General features: G+C 37.6%; 1 protein-coding gene across 1 annotated transcript in view; it reads left to right on the top strand.

The window, feature by feature from the left end:
* The window catches only part of LOC100264484 (phospholipid-transporting ATPase 3), a 55,823-nt gene extending 34,204 nt beyond the window's left edge, over positions 1 to 21,619 (top strand). The window contains exons 16-27 of the mRNA XM_059738068.1: positions 13,580 to 13,722; positions 14,225 to 14,326; positions 14,421 to 14,484; positions 14,573 to 14,785; positions 17,700 to 17,865; positions 17,982 to 18,061; positions 18,160 to 18,399; positions 18,488 to 18,709; positions 18,793 to 18,960; positions 19,152 to 19,514; positions 19,616 to 19,722; positions 21,072 to 21,619. Of these exons, the coding sequence (XP_059594051.1) occupies positions 13,580 to 13,722; positions 14,225 to 14,326; positions 14,421 to 14,484; positions 14,573 to 14,785; positions 17,700 to 17,865; positions 17,982 to 18,061; positions 18,160 to 18,399; positions 18,488 to 18,709; positions 18,793 to 18,960; positions 19,152 to 19,514; positions 19,616 to 19,722; positions 21,072 to 21,378 (2,175 nt within the window). The 3' untranslated portion in view covers positions 21,379 to 21,619. The remainder of the gene's footprint in view (positions 1 to 13,579; positions 13,723 to 14,224; positions 14,327 to 14,420; positions 14,485 to 14,572; positions 14,786 to 17,699; positions 17,866 to 17,981; positions 18,062 to 18,159; positions 18,400 to 18,487; positions 18,710 to 18,792; positions 18,961 to 19,151; positions 19,515 to 19,615; positions 19,723 to 21,071) is intronic.
* Positions 21,620 to 26,033: the final 4,414 nt, after the last annotated feature.

The following is a 26,033-nucleotide window of genomic DNA, read 5'->3' as shown; positions in this document are numbered from 1 at the left end:
CGGGAAGGGCCCAGAGGCATCAGAAGGCCCAAGGGCCGACTGCGGCACCACCCCACACGATTCTTGGGGCCCATCTAACACCAAACCTGAATCCGGATCCGTAGCCGGACCCGACCCCGAGGACTGCCCCCTCGTCCCATCATCAGACTGCAGTCGGACCTCGAGACTTGGGCCTCCTACCAACCCCCTCACGCGCCCCCCTGCGCGTGCAGATACTTCACCCCCGACCTCGCCTTCTGAAACAAGTTTGCTTTTGCCCTTTCTCTCCCTTGCCATTCTCACAGCGGGTCTGATTTCCCACCAAAGAGTAAGCTCGTAGCAAAACTCTTCGGTCCAAACTTCCACTACGTTGGGGGGCTTCTCCTTATTGAGCTTCACCAAGATCCTTGCCCACTGCAAGTCTTCCAACGTCTCCGTCTGAGAGTCGATGTCGAGGAAACCCCCACAGGCATCCCCTATTCTCCTCAGAATATCCCGCTCCCATAGCGAGACTGGCAGTCCCACGATACGCACCCAAGCCTCGCTCCTCTTTTCCCCTTCCGGCAGACACCCCCTCTTAGGCCTCCATTTTTCCAGACTGAGAGGAGACCCCGCGCACGAGAAACCCCCAATTTTTAGGGCTTTCTTTGCTTCAGCCAGAACCTCAAACTCTAAGAGGGCTTTACCCCTTTCCAATTTCGCTATTCCTAAATTACCCTTCAAGCTCCAAAATTTCGCCAATTTAGTCCCCCAACCTCTCAGGTCGTCCCCTTTCCCATAGCTAGGGTTCTAGCTCCCCACCAGGCAGTGAGCCAGTTTCTCCATGTTTCGGCTCAACTCCCTCTTGCATAGCTCCACCCTCACCACTGCGATCTCTTTCTCCTTTGACTGCACCGCTGCTTCCGCGTAGGTTTTCCCCATTGATGACCTCAGTAGCATCGCGCCCTTTTTTTGTAAGCTCTCTTCTCTAACATAACACCCTAGACGGCGTAGCATCTCTGCCTTTAACACCCAGCCACTTTTGTATCCATTGCCCTTCGGGATATAAATGCTAAACCTTTTATTTTCCAAATCTGTAACCCCTAACCGAATGAACAACCCCCCCTTATTTTGGTCTCGCACCATAAGGAAGGACCTCCCACTGTCCTTCCATTTCCTTTCCCAGGTTCCAGTACCTGCGTTCTCGATACAAGCCTCCAGACCATCAATGAAGCACCCAATGCTATTCGGTCCCAACCTGATCCACGAGGAGACTCCCCCTTTCCTTTCTACAATCAGGGTTTGTACCTTACCCTTCTGATCCCTTACCTCTACATCAAACCATTTTGACTCCACTCCGAAACTTCCCTTCTTGGCCCTGCTCCTAACCCCCACGAAGTCGTCGCCTTCTGCATCAACCCTTGTTTCGCCCTCTAGCCCTTCTGGAACTCGCCGCTCACCTCGCTCCCTTCCATCGCTTTCACCCTCTCTCACACTAACCCTCTCTCTCGCTCTCTCGCTCATGTTTTTAGGAGTGTAGAGATTTTAAGAGCATGATTCTTAGTATCTACCCTCTTTGACTTGCAAACCATGTTTGAATCAAGTTGTAAGATGTTCAAAGGAGTACTCTGAAAAGCTTTTGAGGTAGAAGCCCATGGGGAGGAAGGAATAGAAATATATCTAATTCCAAATAAATTTCAAGGCCATTCATTTATACTTAAAAATCCTTGCGTTCCTCTCCATCCAAACTATTCATAACAAAGTTAGACAAGCTATACGTCGAAGTGCCATCCTTAAAGAATATCCCTAGATCTCTTAATTATATCTATTATGCTCCTAGGAGGACCCAATCTATTCTAGGAAGGCTATATAACAAAGGCTCAGAGTTGTTGGGCACTGTGAATAAGATATTTAGTTGATTCCATGCACCTTAGGCACATAACACAATAATCTGAATTGAAAGTTTTGAAAAGCCTCCTTACTTATAGCTAATCATTGCTGTTGACTTTCTTATTGCCATCAGCCATGCAAAAGCCTTAACTTTACATGAGGTGCTAGATTTCTAGATGACGCTGGTTGGGGAAAAAGGGCTTGGAATAGAGGGCTTGGTATAGAGGGCTTAGAAAGAGCTGAAAAGAAAGAGAAAATAAGCTTGAGAAAGTCAATGACCAAAATCTCACATCCGGGAAGGAAGGCGATAAGCACACGAGGATAAGAGATGGATGAAACTTTTGAGCTCTTCATTTTCCGGATCAGTGTGGTTACCACAAATATCAAAGTTTCAATCTAAAGAGAAGAAGAATATAAAATGGATAAAATAAAGGAGCCTCTTAACTCTCTTAGCTATGAAAAAGATCTGGAAATTGGGCACAAAATGGTTAGTCTAGTCACCATAGATCTTCCCAAATATGTACCTTTGTACCATCATCAACAAAAAAGCAAGTATGAACAGAAAAATCCGAGAAGACATGTGAAAATTACTTTTAAAGGGCAACAATGTGACCACCTGACTACATTGTTGGTATTCTAACCATTGGAGTGTGATCCATAGATGCTCAAGATAATCTTATGCCATAAAGTAGGACTCCCTCGAGTGCCTCCACAATCACTTCCTTAAGAGAGCTCTATTCTTCGAAGAAATTTTCCCTAAACCCAATCCTCTTCCTATTTTGGTTTATACATTTACTCCCATCTAATGACATGGTCCATCAGGAGAATTTAGCAACCTTTTAATTTGAAAGGTGGAACTTGAAACTTGAGACCTAAGGGATGTATTGCCACCTAAGATACTATACTTCATGCTATAAAGGTTGTACATAGGTGAAATTGTGCAATTTAATTGTTTTGTCTATTTATTTATTTTTGAGGTAAAACATTTAGAAAAATTGCTAGATATTAACATGAACATGAAGAAATAAACCTAGAAGAAACTCCTATGCTACTGAAATTCCTGTTTTCTAAAAAGTATATTTCTTTGAGTTTCTTTTTATTTGATTCAATATAATTTCTATTTATGTTATAAACCCATTAGTTAGAAGGTTTAGCAGTTTTAGGAAAAGGTTTAGAGCCCTAATGGACTACTAGTTGTTCTTTCCCTTTTTTTTTTTTTGAAAATGGGTAATTAATTTCTCTCATTCATCATAGCACAAGATTACAACAAGTTATATACACCTCTACCTTAACAGAGTGGGCAGAAAAATAGGAAAGAATAAAACGGGAAAGCAAAAATCCCTACAAATCAGGAAACTAATCCCTATGAATCAGGAAACTAATTCTTGGGTTAATATCCTATTTGATTACACCTATCATTCGGATATACTTCCCATAATTAGTATGATCATGCTGAACCAGATTGTGAGCGATGCTATTTCCTGACTTGTTGTCACAATAGAGTCTCATAGGTTGCTCCCATTTAATCGTCAAGTCGTCCAAAATTATTTTAATCCATAGGAGTTCACAAATCCCCAATGTTGTTGCTCTGAATTCAGCCTCAACACTCGACTTGTCAACCACATTTTGTTTCTTGCTTCGCCAAGTTATGAGATTCCCTCCAAGAAATGTGCAATAACCTGAGGTGGACCTTCTATTGACTACTGAACTTGCATAGTCTATGTCTGTATAGGCTTCTAAAGACATTTTTTTCTCCTTTTCTGAACAAGATTCCTTTACCTGGTGTCCCCTTGAGGTGTTGTAGGATTTGAACCATTGCTCGAAGATAAACTTCCTTAGGATTGTGCATGAATTGGTTGACAATTCCAACTGCATAAGCTATATTAGACCGAGTAGGTGAAAGATAAGTTAATCTTCCAACAAGCCTTTGATACATTCCTTTATCCACCACATTGTCTTCAAGTGCTTCTCCAAGCTTATGGATTACTTCAATAGGGGTTTTATTAGTTTTACAATTGAGTTTCCCAGTTTAATAGGTCTAGGACATACTTCTGCTGGGAGATAAAAATTCCCTGCCAGGAATGAGCAACTCCAATACCAAGGGAATACTTCAATACACCCAACTCTTTTATTTCAAACTCTCTAATTAAACATTTCCTTAATTCTTCTCTTTCTTTCAAATCATCACTAGTGACTACAATATCATCCACAAACACTAGCAGCACGGTTACTCCCCCTGAGTTTGAGTGCTTGATAAATAAAGTATGATCACCTTTACTTTGTCTATATTCCATAGAAATCATTACTTTTGCAAACCTACCAAACCATACTCTCGGAGATTGCTTTAGCCTGTATAATGCCTTTTTTAATTTGCACACTTCCTTCTCAAAGCTTGTGCCAAAACCTGGGGGAATTTCCATATAAATCTCCTCCTGCCATGTAAGAGGGCCTTTTTGACATCAAACTGTTGCAAATACCATCCAAAATTAGTTGCCAAAGATAAAAGTATGCTTATTGTATTCATCTTAGCCATCGGAGCAAATGTCTCAGGGTAATCAACACCATACATTTGAGTATATCCCTTTTCTACCAATCATGCTTTATACTCTCTAGAGTTCCATCAGCTCTATACCTCACTGTAAACACCTATTCTACTAACTCCCAAGTCTTTTTTTCTAGAGCTTCCATTTCAACTTTCATAGCATTCCTCCACTCCTTATGTTTTAATGCTTCAAGACACTGTTTTAGGAATGGTAACGGTGTTAAAGTGAGAGCGAAGAGACTTGTATGTTTGATACAATTTCTCATAAGATATGAAATGAGATATTGGATATAAAGGAAGACGTTGGGTGCACCTTCTTTATGCCTTTCCTAAGTGCAATAGGGAGATTCAACATTATTGTTTGGAGTAAGAATGAGGAGTGCTCTAGCTTGGGTCAGTTAAAGCTCTTTATAGTGCTCTAGCTTCAAGAAGAGTTGTTCAGTTCCCTAATAGCATTATTTGGAGTCCTTGTGTTCCTACCAAAGTGGGTTTTTTTTGCTTGGGAAGCCTCTTGGGGTAAGGTGCTAACTTTGGATCAACTTAAAAAGAGGGGCTGGATTCTAGCTAATAGATGCTTCCTTTGCTGTGAGGAAGAAGAGACTATTGATCATATTCTTATTCATTGCACCAGGGCTAGAGTTTTATGGGAGTTATTGTTTGCTCTTTTTGGTGTTACTTGGGTATTCCTTTTTCGGTTAGAGATACCCTTCTTGGATGGCGTGGCTTTAACTTGGGCAAGAAGCGTAGAAAGGTGTGGAAGGCAACCCCTTTGTGTCTTTTTTAGGCGGTTTGGAAGGAAAGAAACAGGATTGCTTTTGATAATGAGGAGCTTTCGATTCATAGGTTGAAAAATTCTTTTGTATGTAATCTTTGGTTGTGGACTAAGTCGGTTGTAAATGAAGGTCCTCTTCCTTTACTCAGTTTTTTTGATTGGCTAGGTGCTAGTTGAGGGATGATGATTTTTTGTATCCCCTCTTCTTTTGTTTGTGCCTTTTGGCGCCTCTTGTATACCCCTGTATGCTTTTGGGTCAGCCTCAAGGTGCCTTTTTCTAATATATTTCTTTTTGTGTGTTTGCCTATCAAAAAAAAAAAGAAAAGAATGAGGAGTGCTTCACACCACGACAATTTCTCACACAATATAGCCATATTTAATAAGGGAGTGGTCCTTTTAAGTCTCACACATGAAGAATGGGCTGGGCTGCACCATTAGTGGGCTGAATGGCTCATCTGAATCAATCTTGAGTCAGAACTTGAAAATGTTGACATTACAAGGAGTGCTGATGTGGCACTGATTTTTTGGTGATAATGTCGAAATATCGCTGATGAATCAGCGAAAAATGGGTACAACATTCGACAGATACTCATGTGAAGCCCTCATTCTTGCTCCAAACAATAAAGCTTCACAGATACACATGTATGTATGCATATGAGTATCCTAGTATGCACACCCTTTCTACATATTGCATGTCAGTTTGTCTTCTGATTTTTGTTTTTTTTTTTTTTGTTTTTTTTTTTTTTTGTATTTGTTTTTGGTTCTTATTTGTTGTGGTTGTGAATCCCCCTAATTGGCACAAAAGAGCAAAAAATTACACAAATGTATTCACATAGACACGGATAGATGGATATACATTCTCTATACTGCACATGCTTTTTTTCTTTCTTCCTAGAATTTTTGTGGTTGTGAATCCCATATATTTTTCTCTAAATAGTAATGATACATACGGATATATTCATACACAGAAACACATACATATTTTGCATAGCAAGCTTTTACTCCTATTTATGAAAAATGACGAATAAATAGAAAATGAAGATAAGTACCACTTTATCACTACTCTCATGTTTACTTTGTAATTAATGGTTAATTTTTGAGAAATGCTGTGTAAATAATAATTGTATAAATTGGAAGGTATAGATAGATCTAGAACCATGGTTTATATGTAATATTAACCCTTTTACCATCTCACTTGGACTTACATATTGATTTCCATTACATAATTAATTTTATGGTGTTTACTTTATAATTTCTATGCTATAAAATTATGTGATTTGATATATGACATAAAATCATGAATTTCATTACATTCTTAGAACACCTAAATAAATGAGGTAAAATTATAGCAAAGCAAATCTTTCACTTTTTGATCTTCATATTTTATAAGTGTGGTTGAAGGATTTTGGATGGACTTGAAGATTTTGAAAATAAAGGGATTTGGATTTGGAAATTATGATATTTGTAAAACACGAAGTCTAGGGAGTGTGAAGGAAAAAAAAAAAAAATAAAGTTCTCCATTTGCTCTTAAAAGTGTCAAAGGTTCTTTGGTTGCTCTTGATCATGATCATAGTTTCTGAGTTCTTTGTACTCAAACAACCACTTTTTATTCATCCTCAATCCACATTGCATAGGCCTCTTATTCCCTTTTTTTTTTTTTTTATAAGGAAACGACAAAGGAATGTATTGATAAAAAGAAAGTACAATAGAAGGATGAGGAATCCTCCCACCAAAGAAAAACAAGACTACAAGTAATCAAAAATAAGAAAATACAAAGAGAGAATAAGCAAACACTCTAGTTACACACCGCTAACCAATCAAGTTGTAACACATTGAGAAGTATCCTCTTAAAAACCTTAGAACAAAAAACCCAAAGAGAAGCAAGAAAACGAATAGAATCCCAAAGATACTCTGAATTCCTTACTTTATCCTCAAAAATCCTTGCATTTCTTTCCCGTCACACCACCCACATTAACGCGATGCATGCGTCTTGCCATAAAACAATTCCTTTCTTAGAAGATCCAAAACCATTAAAATTGGTAGATAACATGTCAGAGATGCTCCTTGGGGGAACCCAATCCGTCTTTGCTAATTGAAATAATCTGTGCCACAACCCCATCGTCAAAGAGCAATGGAGGAAAAGGTGATCTACTTTTTCTCCATGCTTCATGCACAACTTACATATGTCGGGACTAAGTGCTTTGTGGGGTCTTTTCAATTGTAGTAAGTCATTAGTATTAACCTTCTTGTGAGCCACCAACCAGACAAAGGACTTGACTTTGAAGGGGACTTGAGAATTCCAGACAAACTTGGTAGGGAAAACTGGAGGCGACTCAGAATATTGAGATAAAGCCAGAAAGAAAGATTTGACTGTGAAAAATCCTGAAGGAGATAAAGACCAGGATCTCTTATCTGGAACCGAAGGTGATATGTGTAGACGATCAAGAGACCGCATAAGGCCTTCTAAATCTTTTATCTCAAAATTAGAAAGATTTCGATGAAAGTTGAAATTCCAATAGAAAGGGCGGGTATATCCAAGAATTGATGAAATAGGAGCATTTTTATTCGTGGCTATGCTAAGTAATCTTGGATATTGGACTCCCAAAGGTTGATCCCCCTACCACAAGTCTTCCCAGAACCGAATTCTATCCCCGTCACCTACCACAAACCGAGTAAACTTGGAAAACTCTTGGAAGACTAGTGCAATGGCCTTCCAAGGACAACGATGTGACCTTCTAACTATATTGTTGACATCCCATCCATTGGAGTGTGATCCATAAATGCTTAAAATAACCTGATGCCATAGAGCTGAATCCTCCCTAGGATATCTCCACAACCACTTCCCTAAGAGAGCGACATTCCTTTCAGAAATCTTTCCAAAACCCAATCCCCCTCTCAATTTCGGCTTACACACTACGTCCCAACTAACCAAATGATCTCTTTTGCCTTCCCCTACGCCTGACCATAAAAAATCTCTTTGCAGTCTCTCAATTTTTGCTGCCACTGAGGTGGGAATCTTAAACAAGGAGAGTAACATGGCATATGGGTGAGACAAGATTGAATGAGGGTTATCCTGCTTCCAAAAGATAAATACACCTTTTGCCACCCATCTAATCTCCTTGATATCCTCTCAATCACAGGATCCCAAAAACCACACGCCTTAGGATTCCCTCCCAGAGGAAGACCCAAGTAAAGTATAGGCCACCCAGAAGCCTTGCAGTCAAGCATCTCGGCCAACCTAGAAAGATGATTTTGTTCAAGATTAATGCCATAGATATTGCTTTTTTCAAGATTAACTTTCAAGCCGGAAATATGCCCAAACACTAGCAAAACATTCTTAAGGGTCATCATATCCTCTTCTCGAGTACTAGAAAAGAAAATGGTATCATCTGCAAATTGTAAATGGGATACCCTTGTTCTGTTCCTACCCACCTTGAAACCCTCCAAGACGTTTCTCTCCTCAGCTCTCAATAACATCTTACTTAATACATCTGCCACTTTCACATTACCGTTCACTAGGACTGCAAAAGAAACCGAGGACAAGCAACCTCTCATCCATTTCCTCCACCTAGGACTAAACCCCTTCATCTCCAACACATGATCCAAAAAATCCCAACTCACGTGGTCATAGGCCTTTTCAAAGTCAATTTTGAATACAACTCCTTCCTCCCCTGATCCTCTTTTCTCATCCACTATCTCATTGGCTATGAGAACTGAATCCAAAATTTGCCTCCCTTGAACGAAGGCTCCTTGAGTAGAATGGATGGTTTCGTGAAGTACCCCTCTTAGACGCCTTGCTAACACTTTGGCTATTATCTTGTAAAGACTAGTGATCAAGCTAATAGGTCTATAGTTTGAGATTCTCTTTGACATGCTTTTTTTGGGTAACAGAACTATAAAGGAAGCGTTGGTGCTTTGATTGATAATTCCGCTCCTATGAAATTCTGCAAACACTCTCACTAGATCCTCCTTTATCAATTCCCAACAATCTTGAAATACTGCAATGGTAAAGCGATCCGGCCCCAGAGCCTTATTCCTATCCAATTGAAAAATGGCCTTAGAAATCTCTTCTTCGGTAAAGGGGGATTCCAACCTAGACGCACTCTCACCAGAAATAGGGGACCAATCTAAGCCTTCTACTCTCCAAGGTTCTCTAGAAGGACTCGCGTAGAGCTTTTCGAAATACCTTAATATCTCCTCTTTGATGCTTTCTAAATTATTCAACATTAGGCCACTTTCATTCTCCAACTCCTTGATAAATTTCCTATTGCGCCTGCCATTGGCCACTTTATGCAAAAATTTTGAGTTACAATCCCCTTCTTTTACCCATTTCACCCTAGCTTTTTGTCTCCAATGTATTTCTTCCCTCAAAATCAACTCCTCTAGCTCCCCTTTTCTTAAAGCTCTCTGGACTAAAAGTTCAGGGGATAGGCCCCCTTCTTGCTCCAAGGTATCAAAGTTAGCTAAATCAGATAAGATATCTTTTTTCCTTTTACTTAGCTCTCCAAAAGAAGCCTTATTCCACTCTTTCAATTTGGCTTTAACGAAGTATAATTTCCTCATGAACTTGTGCCCTACCCACCCATTTCCTTGAAACTCTCTCCACCAACTTCCAAAACTCTCCTTAAAACTAGGATGTTGCAACCACATATTCTCAAACCTGAATGGCGTTGGTCCCCACTTGAACAGATTAGTTTCCAAGACAATCGACCAATGATCCGATGTCCATCTTGGAAGTACTCCTTGAAGACTTTGAGGAATACTTGTTCCCACTCATTTGAGTACAAGAAACGATCTAATCTCTTGTATACTGGATGCTCTTGCATGTTTGACCAAGTAAATGATGTGCTCCTTAAAGGTGAATCTATCAATTCGCAATCTCTTATGAAATCATCAAATTCCTTCATGCTAGGGGTTAATCTAGAACCTCCCAATTTTTCTAAATTTCTCCTTATGACATTGAAATCGCCGCCCACACACCAACGTGGAGAAGAAAGCCCAACAATGTCTGAAAGCTCCGCCCAAAAATCCTTCCTGAGAGCTGAGTTATTTGGGCCATAAACTGCAAATAGCCATATTGATTCGCATTCATCCAGTGTGAACTTGATAGAGACCGAAAAAGAACCTAACATTACCTCCTCCCTACACAATTTTTTAGAGTCCCAGATGATCAAAATCCCACCCGAAGCCCCACTCGTCGGAAGGGCTGCCTAATCCTTATTTCTGGCTGTCCAAACACTACCCACAAACCTTCTATCACACTCCGCCTTTTTTGTTTCCTGAGTCATCACTACATCTGACTTTTCTGATCTCAGAAAATCTTTAACCACCCTTCTCTTTTTCTTTGAACCCAAACCCCTAGTATTCCAACTGATTATCTTCATGTGAAAACTCACTGACCCTGATCTCTGAACCAAATCCAATTGGTCTCACAATCCTGTGGAGCATCTGCTCTTCCTCCTGGAATATACCTTGATATCCAGAGTCTTTAAAACCTCACGTACTTTTGCCATTTTCCTAGGGGATAGTCCTTCTATTTGGAACTCGCCTGAAGGAGAGCTCGCAATACCTCCTAGGTTAACTGCAGCCATACTGGATTCCTTGATAGGTGATCTTAGATTAGATGAAAGAGGGTTGACACTCTCAAACATCTGGTAAGGACAAGCAGGCTAGATCATCTCCATTTCTAAATTAGGGATATCAACAGAAGTTTGACCTTCATAAGCATTGTTGACTTTTTTGAAAAAAAATTCAGAATTTACTCGGTTTTCCATAGGAACCTGAGATTGAGAAACTGAACCAGGAAGCATGGGGGTAGAAGGACTCAGAATGGGGACGGAATGATTCATGAGGGAATAAGTGAAGCCACTAGAAGGGGGTATATGTGGCTGGGGAGACTGAAAAAGTGATAGCGTTACCTCCAGATTTTCCGCAACCATCGAACCACAATTCCCCAACAAGCTAGGCCCTTTACCTCTAGTTTCTGGCGTAGAAGGCATAACCATGATTGCTGAGCCACGAGGATCAGACCCCACTCGGCCCAAAAATCCTTCCATGTCTTCGTCGGATGAAAAATTGTTCAGATCCTCTTCATTTCTCGGCGACGAAGCCCCTTCCCCTAAATTCTTCTTGCGAAGCCTTGGAAATCGGCGAGAAAAGAGAGGGCTTGCACTTGATCCTCTTTTCGCCTGAGATTCGGCTCCTGAAGCCTCTGCCTTTGGGTCCTCTTCGCTGTCCGCCTTGATCTTTCCGCGCGAAATGGGCTCGCTGCAACACCGGATTCCCTGTCGGTGCTCTGAGCTTGGGGGAAAGAAGGTTGACCACAGCTTCCTTGAACCGTACAACACTTTCTTCTTCGCAAACCTGCTTGACTGAACCTCAAGGAGTCCAGGTGCTGTTTTCCCCTTTTCGTTTGCAGAAGATGAGTTTCTTCCTTGCGTAACGACGCCACAGTCTCAACTGGGATAAACTCTTCTGGGCTTAGGTCCAACCCCAATGGGCCTTTAAGCTTGCAGCCCATTATAGCTACTCTTGGACCAGACTTTGCTAGTGACTGGGCCTTCCTCTCACAGGCCCGATAGCCCACATCGGCGATGGTCTCGTCTTCTCCGGCCCAATCTCCTCCTGCTTCTTCAATCCCGTCCAGCCCATCTGCAGTCTTATTTGAATTCAAACGAGACTGCGATGGGAGCTGGCAGCCCTTGCCACGTTTGCCGGCTGAGGTAAGCACAACCTTACCCCTTTCTCCCTCCTTCCTTCGTCTGCTATCTTCCCTGACATGGTATCTTCCCCCTGTCGTTGATCTGCCTCTCTCCCCTTGTCTTCCTCCACTTGTCCCCGAGTGAGAAGCGACAGCCACCCAAGTCGGTTCACCCTTTTCACTACCTCTCCGTCTTTCTTCATCTCCGACCACTACGATGACGATTGTAAACACCCAATCCCCATCAGTCACCTCTAACGGAGCTGGAAGGATTGCCCTATCCTTCATTGCGATCTTTAACCTCGCCCTGCTAAGATCGAACAGCTTCAACGTTTGCCAATCAATTTCATTTACCGTCCCCCATTGCTCCACAATCTTCTTCAAGTGTACCTCTGACCACAGGTGAAATGGCAGCCCTCGTAATTCGATCCAGCCTTCTCTAAACTTCCCATCTATTTCCGCATTTTCCTTCGGTGACCATCTTCGCAGCTGGATTATGTTCCTTTCCCGAACCCTTAAATTCCTCAAATCATGGAGAAATATAGCTTCCTCAATTGTTTCAACGAAAAATACACCATTTCCAACTGAAATGGGTACAATCGTTACAACGCCTTTCTTCCCTAAGCTTCTCACCACCGATCTTCCAACCTCAGCCTAATTCTCTTTGTCAAACTTGCTTTCACATACCACAGCTCGCGCCCACCTCCCAATTGGAACTAGACCACCTCCTCTTGGTACTTCATCACTGACTGCCTTCACATAGGATCTGTGCATAGAGCCCACGTTATTGTGAGGCCAGCTTTCCCCTCTAATATTCCTTCCTTTTTCTACTGCATTCGGATAGGGGACCACCAACATTGAAGATAACGCTTTTTTAATATTCTCCCAACCTCTGTCCTTGTCGCCCTCAGGAATGATCAGAACGAAAGATTTTCTGTTCGTAGTGAACTTCGAGATCCTTATGAACCTTCCATGGTTGTTGAAGCCAACTTCCATCAGATGGACCCTACATTTTCCCCTGAATTTTTTGTTGAAACCCATATGACTCTTCAATGCTATGGCTTTCGTCAAATATTCAACCATCCACCCAATTGCTTCCTTTTCAAAACCTAATGCAAAAACAGAGCCTCTACTTATCTCTGTCATCGAACACCATTCGCCTCCTTGCTCGCCTTCCAACCTAATCAAGAAGGTCTTCCTCTCCACCAAGACCTTCAACATCTTCCTCTCCATCAGCCCTTTGTTTCTAAAGAACGGGTATGATGATAGAGGCCAGGCAATGTAAGGGAGGCTTTTCCTCATCATGCTTTAGATCTTTCATCATGAAAACTAGAGTTTTGAACTGAAGGATTCAGCTTCATAGTCTTGGGCCATTTTCCTATGTGTGACTCTATTCTTATTCCCTTCTTCAAATGCCATTCTTGAATTTTAAAATCCTATGCTAGGGCTCCCTGGAAAACTATATTTTGAGAAGGGATTATCAGATTTGTTCTTAAACCCAAAATTAGAATCAATTTCAATTTTAAGGAACTGAAATGTGCTCAGATGGTATTTCTTGATGCTTTTTTTGGAAGTTTTATCCTAGTGGGTTGTTAATCAAGTGGCTTATTCATTACTTATGCTCCTTGCTTCCTAGCATATGCCTGTGTTCAGATGTATAAACTCGTAGCATTTTTATTTATATATGATTCCTTAAATGTGTTTTTTTTCTGTGTAGGAATTCTTTAGATGCCTTGCTATATGCCACACTGTGCTTCCTGAAGGTGATGAGTCCCCAGAAAAAGTTACATATCAAGCTGCATCCCCAGATGAGGCAGCTTTGGTCACTGCTGCAAAGAACTTTGGCTTCTTCTTTTACAGGTTTTTATTTCCTGATACTTTTCTATTATTTCAGTACAATGAAAGATATAATAAGAAACTAATCATCCATGAGAAACTAGAAGTGGTGGCAATTAAGGACAAGTTGTGGTAAAATTTATCTCAGAAGGTTTGTCCTTCAAGTAGTTGGGATTAAGGCTTTAATAAGTTGTCCTGAGTTGAGTTGAGTAATTATTTTCTATATCTCCATGAGGGTATTCTCAACTTTTATCATTTGGATCTCATCTTTCTTTTCTTAAAAACAAAGTATTAATGACATTATAGCATATGGAGCCTATGAAAAACATTATGACAAATAGAATTACAACCTTCACACAAATTTTGTTTTGAAAAGGCATTGCCACATTATTTTGGAGATAAGAAAAATGATTAACTTAGCACCAAATGGTTCAATAATTGTGTTGAGGAGTAATTTGATTGTTCCTAGTTCATAAGAGACCTGCTTGTTGTCTTGGGTAGGAGACTAACAATTTGTTTTCCCCAGGCGAACACCTACGACAATATATGTTCGTGAATCACACGTGGAAAAGATGGGCAAGGTCCTAGATGTATCCTACGAGATCCTGAATGTCCTTGAGTTCAATAGGTGAGCATATATTTCTTTGACTTATATTTTATCTGACTGCAAAGTTCATTCTTGATTTTATTAATGCTGATTGTAATCTTTGTTGAATAAATAGTACAAGGAAGCGGCAATCTGTTGTATGCCGTTATCCAGATGGGAGGCTTGTTTTGTATTGCAAGGTAATAGTTTCATGTGGTTTCTTATATAAGCATAATCTTTGCTAATTACAAATAAAATGACACTTGGATAGAAACCTGTTTTCCACAGGGTGCTGATTCTGTAATCTTTGAGAGGTTGGGTGATGGAAATGGTGATTTAAAGAAAACAACCAGGGAGCATTTAGAGCAATTTGGATCTGCTGGATTGCGAACCCTTTGCCTAGCTTATAGAGATTTAAGTACTGATATGTATGAACATTGGAATGAGAAATTTATCCAGGCAAAATCTTCTTTACGGGACCGTGAAAAGAAGTTGGACGAGGTATATCCTATGTTTGGATGCACTCTTTTTTATTTTTGAAGCTTTTACATTTGAAACTTTTTTTTTGGCCAAATGAAGATGATGCTGCTAACTCTTTTTTTAATAATCTTTTATTCTAGTTTCCAAATGAATTATTATTTAACCAATATAAACAATCATGAAATTTGATTGCAGATATTGCATTGTTTGATTGTATTCTACATATATGAATATTTGATGTTTTGGTCTTGAAATAAAAACTTTAAGGCAAAAAGAAGGTATTTAGAAGAAGATAAGAGAGTACCAATCTACAGTAGCATTTCTCCTGATCAATACCTCTTGTTGCAATGAATTGATTTAGAAGCATTCCTAGCTGCACATTGATAATTTTATCCAGACCAGTGACTTAATTTCATTTGAAGTGAATGAGACCTTAAGAAGTGGTAGTTTGGTGTATTCTGATTTTCATCTTTCTCTAAGCTGTTTTAAGTTGCTGAAGAGCCTTTACAATTATGATCCAAAGATCTATTAAACCCCTCGCTGATCTAGCCTGAACTACTGTCAGGATTTAACTTTTACCTTGAAAAAATCCTGGATTTCCTCATTCATGATTGGATGCCTTTGCCTATCATTCTTCCCTGAATGCTTAATAATTTCTGCCTCTTGGATTACATTGTAAGGTGAGAGATTCATTCTGAGCTTTAATCTCCGGTCCAGTGTCAAAGCATTAGTTGCAGGTTGGACTATTTGAATTGCTATTGTTCCAACGATTGTTTGTTAAAAGGATTACCTGTCAAAAAAAGAAAAAAAAGGAAAAAGAAAGAGCAATTGTTTGTTAGAAGGATCTGGTCCATCTCTAGTTATTAATTCATAATTTTTGGACCGAGTACAAACTTTATTTCTTAAATAAACAAGTAAAACTTATTACACATTTTTATGTATATGTTTTAATATATAAGCCTTGTTTAGGAGAGCTTCTCAAACACTAAAGATAAGACTTCTAACAATTGGTCCTACACTTCCGAACATGATTTATTTGCATTTTGGAGAAGCAGGGAGTCCCATGCTTTTCCTCAAACGTTATGTGTGAAATAGGTTTTTATTTAATTACAATTTTTAGAAGTGCTGTAATTATCCTTATCTTTAATAAAAACATTTTTAAAATACAGTTCTCAAACATTAAATTCAATTGCACCGCAGTAGTGATTACTTCTACTTCTACTTTTCAATGCAGAAGTTAAATTGCATCCAGAACACGGCTATAATGTCCATGGGGAATAATACTATTCCGGGATTTCCTGGTGGAACTTACTTCATCCATATTGAAGGTTTTAGCCTGAAATTTTTGCTTGAAATTTCTTCTTTTAATGCTGCTCTTGGTTGAGAGTGGGAGATCTACCTAGTTAGGTTCATTCACCTGATTGATGTTCCATTAGGTGTATTGTCTGGGAGTCATGCTCAAAGTCCTGCTACATTATTTTGTTTATCCAGGGTGCACCAATCATATTAGTTTTAATGTTTGCGATGATTGCACAAGGCTTCAAATTCCAAATGAGTCAAATTCATCCAGAAGTCAGCTCTATACTATGATATTGTGCCAGTGACCTGCTACAGCCTTTAGAATTTCAAATTGTTGACCCGTGCTTGTATATCTACCACATTGCAACTTCTCTTTTTATAACCAACTGTTCTGTTTGTTGCTTCCTAACAATTTCACATGTGTAGTGCACGACGGCTTCTTTGAGTCTCAAATAAATTTAAACTGTGAGGTCTTCCAATGGTAGAGTTTTGACCTGCTTAATGTTGTAATTCTTAGGTAGTGAGCAACCTTTTAATTCTAGTTTTTGTAAGATTTCTTTGGCACTTATAGTGCTTACAAAGACACAAACACAGTCTGGTGTGTATTTTTCTTAATATGATTGGGAACTGGATTGCATGGAGAGATTTCTGGCGTGTTTGCATGGGAATAGAGTATGTAGGGATGTGGTAGATGTAATGCTTTAGATAGTGACAAAGAGTGGCAAGTTTACAGTTAAGTTTCTTTACAATGCTTTGGAGCTAGACAATTTCAGGTCTTTTCCAGTGAGAGAAATTTGGCTTTCATGGGACAACCTAGAGTTAGCTTTTTGCGTGGGAGGCAGTGTGGGGCATGTTCAGAGACGAGAATGGTCTTTAGCAGATATGTGTTACTTTTGCCATTTGCATGAAGAATCTATAGATCACTTGCTTCTCCACCGTGAAAAGACAAGGGTTTTATAGGAGCTACTTTTTGCGCTTTTTAGGGTGTCTTGGGTGCTTCCCTTGTTGGTTAGAGAGACACTTTTGGGGTGACATGGTTCTTTTGTAGGCAAAAAGTGCAAGAACGTTTGGAGTACAGATCCCTTATGCATATTTTGGATGGTTTGGAAGACAATGAACAAAATTATGTTCGATGATGAGGTGTTTTCAATGTAAAGGCCAAAGATCGCTCTTGTTTGCTTTCTTTGGGTAGAGACTAGGTTGTTTATAGATGATTGTCCTTTGACTTTAGTTCTTTGATTGGTTGGGCACTTATTGCTCTAATTCTTTTGGCAATTTTTTTTTTTTTCCCGTTTGAGCCTTGGTGGCAGTGTGTTTCTTGTATACCTTGGGTTGCTCTTTTGGTGGCTCTTTTTAATACAATTTGCTTCTTTATCTATCAATTTTTTTTTCCTTAATATGGTGTAGGATTGTCTGCAAGCAAAGTTATATCTTATAGATTTCACTTGTATATAATGATGCAATTTTATTGTGTAACTACAAACCATCTTCATAAGTGTCTTGATAGATGTATTGAAGTTGCAACTTGTCATATCATTGCTCTTTGTATACTAGATGCAACAGCAATTGCATGTGTTTTAGATTTTGTACTGATGTTAACTAAGCCATACCTGTGTAAAAATGTGAAATTATGTAGGTGGCAGAACTAATAGAGAAGGATCTTGTTTTGATTGGGTGCACTGCTATTGAAGACAAGCTTCAAGAAGGAGTTCCATCTTGTATAGAAACTCTTTCTAGAGCAGGAATCAAAATTTGGGTGCTAACAGGGGACAAGATGGAAACAGCAATAAATATAGCCTATGGTTAGTTGGTTTTTGATAAGATCTGGTACTTGTGGTTTTCTTGTTTCTAAAAACATATGTTATTTCTTCATTTGTACCTGATGCTTCTTAAATCTTTTGTTCTTTATTTGCTGCAGCATGCAATTTGATTAATAATGACATGAAACAATTCATCATCAGTTCAGAAACTGATGCAATTAGAGAAGTTGAAAACAGGGTACACTGTGTTTCTTGGTTGGCATTTTATGGAAGTTGGTATTACCTCTGTTTCAGACTATTTATTTGTTAAACAGTTATTCAAAATTTGTTTGTTAGGGTGACCAAGTGGAGATAGCACGCTTTATCAAAGAGTCAGTCACCGCAGATTTGAAAAAGTTCCTTGAGGAAGCACAACAGCATCTCCATACCATATCTGGACCAAAATTAGCACTTGTAATAGATGGGAAGTGTTTGATGTATGCATTAGACCCGAATCTGCGAGGAATGCTACTCAACCTAAGCTTGAATTGTACTTCTGTAGTTTGCTGCAGAGTTTCTCCCTTACAGAAAGCACAGGTAAGATGTTTTATTTTGTTGTTTTGAAGCAACTTGGCTGAAGTATCATGTCAGCTGAATATTGAGAAATCACTATTGTTGTTTGTAGGTGACAAGCCTGGTCAAGAAAGGTGCACGGAAAATAACACTTAGTATTGGTGATGGTGCCAATGACGTCAGCATGATTCAAGCGGCTCATGTTGGCGTTGGAATTAGTGGACTAGAAGGGATGCAAGCGGTAATGGCTAGTGATTTTGCAATTGCTCAGTTCCGCTTTCTTACAGATTTGCTTCTTGTGCATGGACGGTGGTCATATCTCAGAATATGCAAGGTTTAACTTTTCTATATTTCCGACCTAAAAATTTCTATGAAAATATTTTTCAGTGTTTACATACTGAATAATTCTTTTTGCAGGTGGTGACATACTTCTTTTACAAGAATCTTACTTTCACTTTGACTCAATTCTGGTTCACCTTCCAAACTGGGTTTTCTGGTCAAAGATTCTATGATGATTGGTTCCAGTCTTTATATAATGTTATATTTACAGCCCTGCCAGTGATCATTGTTGGCCTCTTTGACAAGGTATTCTGTCCTTTATTTTATAAACTTGATTTCAACTTCATAATTGAACCATGGGAGCAAATTTCATTAGTTTTGTATCATTGCTTTTATTCTGAAGGTTCTATTAAATAAGCAATCTTAAAATTTTTTATTTGTTGCTTTGCTCATCCATTTTTGCAATCTAAATGAAGAACTACTTTAATTTTTTCCAGGATGTCAGTGAATCCCTTTCCAAGAAGTACCCAGAGCTGTACAAGGAGGGAATAAGAGATTCGTTCTTCAAATGGAGAGTTGTGGGGATCTGGGCTTTCTTCTCTTTCTACCAATCACTAGTTTTCTATTATTTTGTGACCTCTTCCAGTTCTAGTGGTCAAAATTCATCTGGCAAGATGTTTGGTCTTTGGGATGTCAGCACAATGGCCTTCACGTGTGTTGTTGTTACTGTCAACTTGCGTCTTCTCATGCTCTGCAATTCTATTACAAGGTGGCATTATATAAGTGTTGCAGGAAGCATTTTAGCATGGTTTATATTCATTTTTATATATTCAGGTGTTATGACTCCTTATGATCGGCAAGTGAGTGATTTTTAAACCATTTCTTTTGTTTTTCTTTTAGTTTTGTTTTATGTTTATCTAACTAGTGCATATGCTAATTTCTTCTCAATTCATACATGCAGGAGAACGTTTTTTTCGTCATATATGTCCTAATGAGTACATTCTATTTCTATCTTACATTACTTCTTGTTCCCATTGCTGCACTTCTTGGTGACTTCATTTTCCAAGGGTAAGATACCAAAAGTAAAGAGGCACACATGTAGCTTTTCTGTTTTGACAGGGTAGCATATTCTTGATGCATAAAACAGATTTTATTCATTGATTTTGTGGCTTGTAGTTGTCTGCATTCTCAGTAAGGATAGTCTGTCAGTGGTGTTCCCACATTAAAAAAATAGGGAGAGGTACACTGACATGTGCTAAGGTTTAACAAAATTTCAAGGATTATCAATAACATATGAAATGGAGCACTAATCTTTACTGATGCTTCATTTTCTTTTTTCTCATGGAAACGTCCCCTTTCTTCCAAAAATTGCTTAATGTATACATTTTACTCTTTAGATCAAATCTATTAAAGAGTTGAAAAGAGTGATGTATCTTTTTCTCAGTTAATATGGCATCCAACTTATGAAATATGTTTGTGAGAGTATCATGGAAAAAAACTGTTTATATAGTTATTTTTATAAGTAGTTAACATTTTCAGTCAATTTTAGGTAAACCTTTTTATATTACTTAATAAAAAGATATGTTTGTTAACGTAGATGTGATATTATTGAGCTTAGAATTCAATAGGATTTGATTGTTCATTGGATTGTTCTAAAGAATAAAATAAGAATTTCTAGCAAATTTTGTAGAGGAGAGATGTGTCCATCAAAAAGGTCAGAGGTGGTTCCTTTAATTTTTGCCAAAATAGTTGACTTTTTTTTAATATAAATATATTGACTTGATATTAAAGCTGTGGATTCCAATGTCGGTCTTTTTTCTTTTTTTTGTGTGTGTGACTGGTCATTATAGCAGTATTCTCACTGTTAAAATAGTGGTTTAGTCAGTTTCTTTCATTATTAGATTGGGGCATTTTGGTCTGAGATAATTAAAGGGAGGACTAATTTGTCCAAAATAGGCAGAAGAGGTTGATTGTACTTATCCTTTTGTCTGTTGGTCAACCATTCAGGATTGCATGTTGTGTATGTATATGTGATTCTTATGTTGATGATAATATTGCAAATGCTATTATTAGTCATGTAATCATGATGCTGCAGCATCTATGGAACTTGGGTGGTCAAGGCAGGCCATGGCATTGTTTGAAAAACATGTGTCCTCGATGTGGCCCCTATAGTTGTCTGAGTCTCATATATGATCCACTCACCTTTTGCTGATGTGGCACATTAGTTTATTCCCATTTCCAACCTAATGCACTTAGTTTTTAGAGTATAATGATTCAATCCTGAAACTGTTTGATAAATACCAGTGTTTGAAATTCGTTGTTGTTGTTTTTTTTTTTCTCCTTTTTGATTTAAATTTTCTGTGATGCCCTAGTTATTTATTTGGTCTAATGTCCTGTGACTGGTCATCTGGTTTCAGGGTTCAGAGATGGTTCTTCCCCTACGATTATCAGATTATTCAGGAAATATACAGGCATGAGCCTGATCAAAGCAGCAGGTCTGAGTTGTTGGACATCAGGAATGATCTTACTCCAGATGAGGCTCGGAGCTATGCCATTTCTCAACTCCCACGTGAGAAGTCGAAGCACACTGGATTTGCTTTTGATTCGCCCGGGTATGAGTCATTCTTTGCTTCACAGCAGGGTGTTTATGCTCCACAGAAGGCATGGGATGTGGCTAGGAGAGCCAGCATGAGGTCAGGGGCAAGGACAGCTCAAAAGAAATGAATTAAAACAGTATGTACAAAATTCTTTATTTACAACAGTGAAAACACTTGTAGGGAAAATCTGTAGAATTAGCTTGTGCCATATATCCTAGTTTTGGTCATACATGTTTTTTTGTCCATTTAGTTCAAACCCTGAATCTTTTTTAAATTGAGAAGATATAGTTGTTTTTAGGGCTGTCAAGGATGTACTTGTACATGCCATCTGATTACTCAAATGAGCATTCTTTGATTCCATGGAGTTATTTTAGGTTGTTCCTGAATCCATTAGTGTCTCATTCAAAATCTTAGCTGTGAACAATGACAATTGAGCTGCAGAGAGCCGGCTAGCCACGGTTGGGATTCAGGTGGGGGCTGTGTCGTGTTTTGTTTTGTTGTATTGTGTTGTGTTGTGGGAGGAGTGAGGGGTTTGGTTTGATTCTTGTTGTAGAATAATATGCCATGATAGCCTTTATTTACTCGGTGAACAGATCATACCTTTCACTGAGAATCCATTAAGTGTATTTTGCTGTTATCCCGGATCTTTTGTCTTTCCTATGTCGAAAACGAAGGAAAAAGGAAAAAAAAGAGAAATGAAGATCGAAGAAAATGACAGAAGGTTATATGTATGGTTGAATGATAGTTTCCACCTTTTTTTTTTTTTTTCTTTTTGGTACTTCCATTTTCTGCTTTCCTCACTCAAACCTTTCATACAAGGAAAAAGAAATGTGATTTAACTCTGGATTGATGTCCAAGTCAATTGGGTTTTTACCTGGTAGCTTAGGTTGAGTGAAAAAAATTTTATATTGAGAGAAGATGATAAAGATGATGGTGGTCTTTCTTCCTTTGTATCAAGAAACTCCAAATTATAGACAAATATTAGAAGAAATACGTTAATCTCATTCAACAAAAGGAGCTATTGGAAGTTGAAGAATACACGAGAGGATTGCAAGCTTGTAGGATGTCCTAAATTAGAAGGATATCTATAACATTTCCCAACAGGCTTATAGAATGTCCTAGATAAGAAGGATATCTATAACATTTCCCAATCATACCCTATGTGGCTTGTTGAAACAAAATTTAACTTCATTTTCGTCCATTTTGTATAGGGTTGCAACTTGGATGGTTGGGTCAAGTTGATGGTCAACTCAAGTCCAACCGAAACAATAAGCTCAAGCCAATCCAATATCATTTTTCAAAGCTCTGATTGATTGGGTTTTATGATTCAAAATTCATCCACAATATTTTTAAAAACTTCTTTTCTATATATTTGTACTAAAATTTAAATAGTAAATGAAACAAAATTTCAAGATAACACAAAAATAAAAATAAAATTATATATGATTTAAAAAAAGTAAAAAAGTATATAATATGAGTATAATTTGATATTTTCCTTAAAAATCTAAAAAGAAAACAAATAACATGAATATTATCATCTAGAATAATATAAATAATAAATATTATAAAAATATTAAATTGAGTTTGAGTTGTTCAAATCTTGATTTAACGTCGATTCAAATTAAATTTAGGTAAACTGAGCATTAAAAATAATTATCTGCACTTGCCCAAAAGGTTGGGTTTAGGTTTGGCTTAGGTACCCCTAATTTTGTGATGGGAGCAATAACGGTGCTAAAACCCTTGATAAACCAGTGGTAAAAAAAGGTAAAGATTATTTGATGGATTGACTTTGGTGTTATCTAGTTCAAGATTGCCATGACCTTAATAGGATCCCCCTTTTTTTTTTATTCTTTCTTTACACTACTCATGCTTTCCAACCCCTACAAGGCCTTCCTAATTCTTCATGCTCCTTAGGATTCATTCTATGCACTGCTTTGTTTGGTAAATTTTAGATCCCTCTCATGGGTGGAGGACTGTGGACTAGGTGTTCCACACTCCTACTTAGGTACTTGCCAACAATGATTCTTAGTTTCCATCATTTCTTGGCAACTATGCGGAGGACAAAAGAGAGATAAGAGCTAAAGATATTCATGAAAGAATCGAGGGAGAAATATTAAAGAAAACCATAAACTTCAATTCATTGTAGAACCACTTGGATTTCTTCTCCATTAATGGCTTCAAGTTGTCATTATTAGCAATGGTTGCACTCATAGAGGTTGTTCCATATATACATTGTTTCAATAGAAAAACCTTCTCCCTTTGATGATGAATGAAAGTGCAACAAACAAATACCACTTTTGTTTACATGGTATAAGAACCTTGACCTTTGTTTCATTGTATGGCCAAGAGTGGTTGGGAGATGGTCATAATGACCAAAATCACGATAGTAGCTTTGCACATTGTCACAATGATGAAAATCACCTGAATGCCATGGAATGCATTCACAGAGACCCAAAACACCTTAGTGGCTAGGGATGAGGTCATAATGAAGAAAATCACCTTAGTCATTAGGGATATAGTCATGATGACCAAAATCACTAGAGTGGCTTAGGACTTAGAGTGTGTTTGGGAGTGATTCTAGAAAACATTTTTAGCATTTTTAACACTTGAATGATAAAAAATTTCAAGTGTTAGAAAGATTAAAAACATTTTTTAAAATCACTGCCAAATGAGCTCTTAATAGCAAAAACCGAAATCTTCTAAGTAGCTAGGTACATCATTGCAATGATAAAAAAACTTAAATGGCAAGGGGCTTGGTCTTAATAACAAAAATTCACTTAGTGGCCTAGGATGTTAGTAAAATGATCGAAATCACCTTAATGACATGAGATATAGTTGAAATGATTGAAATCACCTATATTAATGGGACACCATCATATGGCTAAAACCAATGTGTTGCTAATAAATAGAGTCGCTTGGGGAAGGTTGTAATGACCAATATAATCGTAATGGATTTGCACATTATGGTAATGATCAATGATGTCTCATGAATGACAAGGAATGCACTAAAAAAAATGTTAGGATGACATGATGTAACAGATTTGGTATACATTATTCATTTATTGATATTCTAGATTCACTTTTATCTATCCTTACTCCATGTATTATACTCTATGAGCATTCTAGCCTAGCATATCTTACATTGTACATGAATTGGGTGGATTAGGAGTTGTACAAAAGATCCAAGTCATGGATTCCTTGTAAGTAGATGATTTGTTCACAATCGATTTGTGGACTTAGGTAATCTATTTTAGGTTGTAGTGCACTACCTCTTAAATGGAAGATGATTGGTTTTAGTTGTTGGGATGAGGTTCCTATGGTGAGTACACGAGTGTGTATGGTTATATATTGGACAAGACCTATGGTGAGTCATGATATAAGGCTATCAAGTAGTCATGGCTTCACCAAATTGCGATCTTGTACATTTTCTCAACCTTGAGAGAATATTGAGTTTGTACAGAAGTTAGCAGTGACTTTTACTTACAAGTGATATCCTATGGATTGCGTTATTGTTGACATGGATGAAATATCGGTAATCATGGATATATCGGTGAATATTTTGACACAAAATATCGATAGACCAAAAATTCATCAAAACTTATGAAAATGTAAGAAAAAACTCTTAAAAATGAAATTAGAAGTATAATAGACATTTTCAAGTTGTTTTGTTGAAGAAATTAATATATGTATGATATGATTTGCAATATTAAATTTAATTATATAGTGTCAGCTGATAAGAAATGTGAATTTTGTAAGTGTAGACTCATTATGAAGTTAAATTATTATAAATATACTAATTATGTGATTTAAATATATTAATAGGTTAAGTTAATTTACTTATCTCTATTGAAAATATATTAATTAATTGTAAAAATGTACTAAGTTAAGTTATTCTCAATATACTATTATTACACTTGAATATCAAAATAAAATAAAATAATTAATTTAAAACTAAATTATTGCAAATGTACTAATTGTGTTATTTAAATATATTTATAATTTTTAATTAAAAATATTGGTACATTTTGATACAAAATATTTTTATTTAAAAATATTGATAATTTTATTTATGATTTTATATTTTTTTTATATTTAATTAGAATACAAAATAAATTATAAGATAATTAAAATTAACTTATTTATAATAATTTAATTTATTTTTACAGATTTTTCACTGATATATCCAATATATCTCCGAAATTTCAGCAATTTTTTTCCATTTAGGGCCGATATTTTGCTTGTATCACCAATATATCTGTGATTACCAAAATATCGCCGATATTTATCGATATTTATCAATATTTATTGATATTTCCGTCAGACGATATATCTTACCTATATATCGTATCCACTTTTTCCGATACACGATATATTGACAATATATCTCTGATACACAATATATCGGCGATATATCTCCGATACACGATATATCGGTGATATATCGCCGATATATCCCAATATTTTCGTCCTTGATTATTGATAAAGGGTGGTAGCAATAGATGTTCTTAACAGAGGCACCATGATATTTCATGGACTTTGAGATTGTATTTTCCCTTGGGTGATCCTAAGGACGTGTGATCATGAAATCTGTGGGCCCGTAATATTTGACATATACTCTTAGTAAGTTAGGGTATGTCATTTGATTACATAATAAGAAGATTTGTAACTCTATAGAGGTAGTCTTGAAAGGTTGATAACTTTCACCTTGTTAGACTATGGACGACCAGTTCATGGGGAGACTGTATACAGTGGATAGTAGGTCATGGACTTGAACACTTAGTC

The sequence above is a fragment of the Vitis vinifera genome, chromosome 7 (assembly GCF_030704535.1).
Source record: "Vitis vinifera cultivar Pinot Noir 40024 chromosome 7, ASM3070453v1".
Lineage (NCBI taxonomy): Eukaryota > Viridiplantae > Streptophyta > Magnoliopsida > Vitales > Vitaceae > Vitis > Vitis vinifera.
The sequence above is the reverse complement of the archived record's forward strand: the minus strand, read 5'-3'. Positions and strand labels throughout refer to the sequence as shown.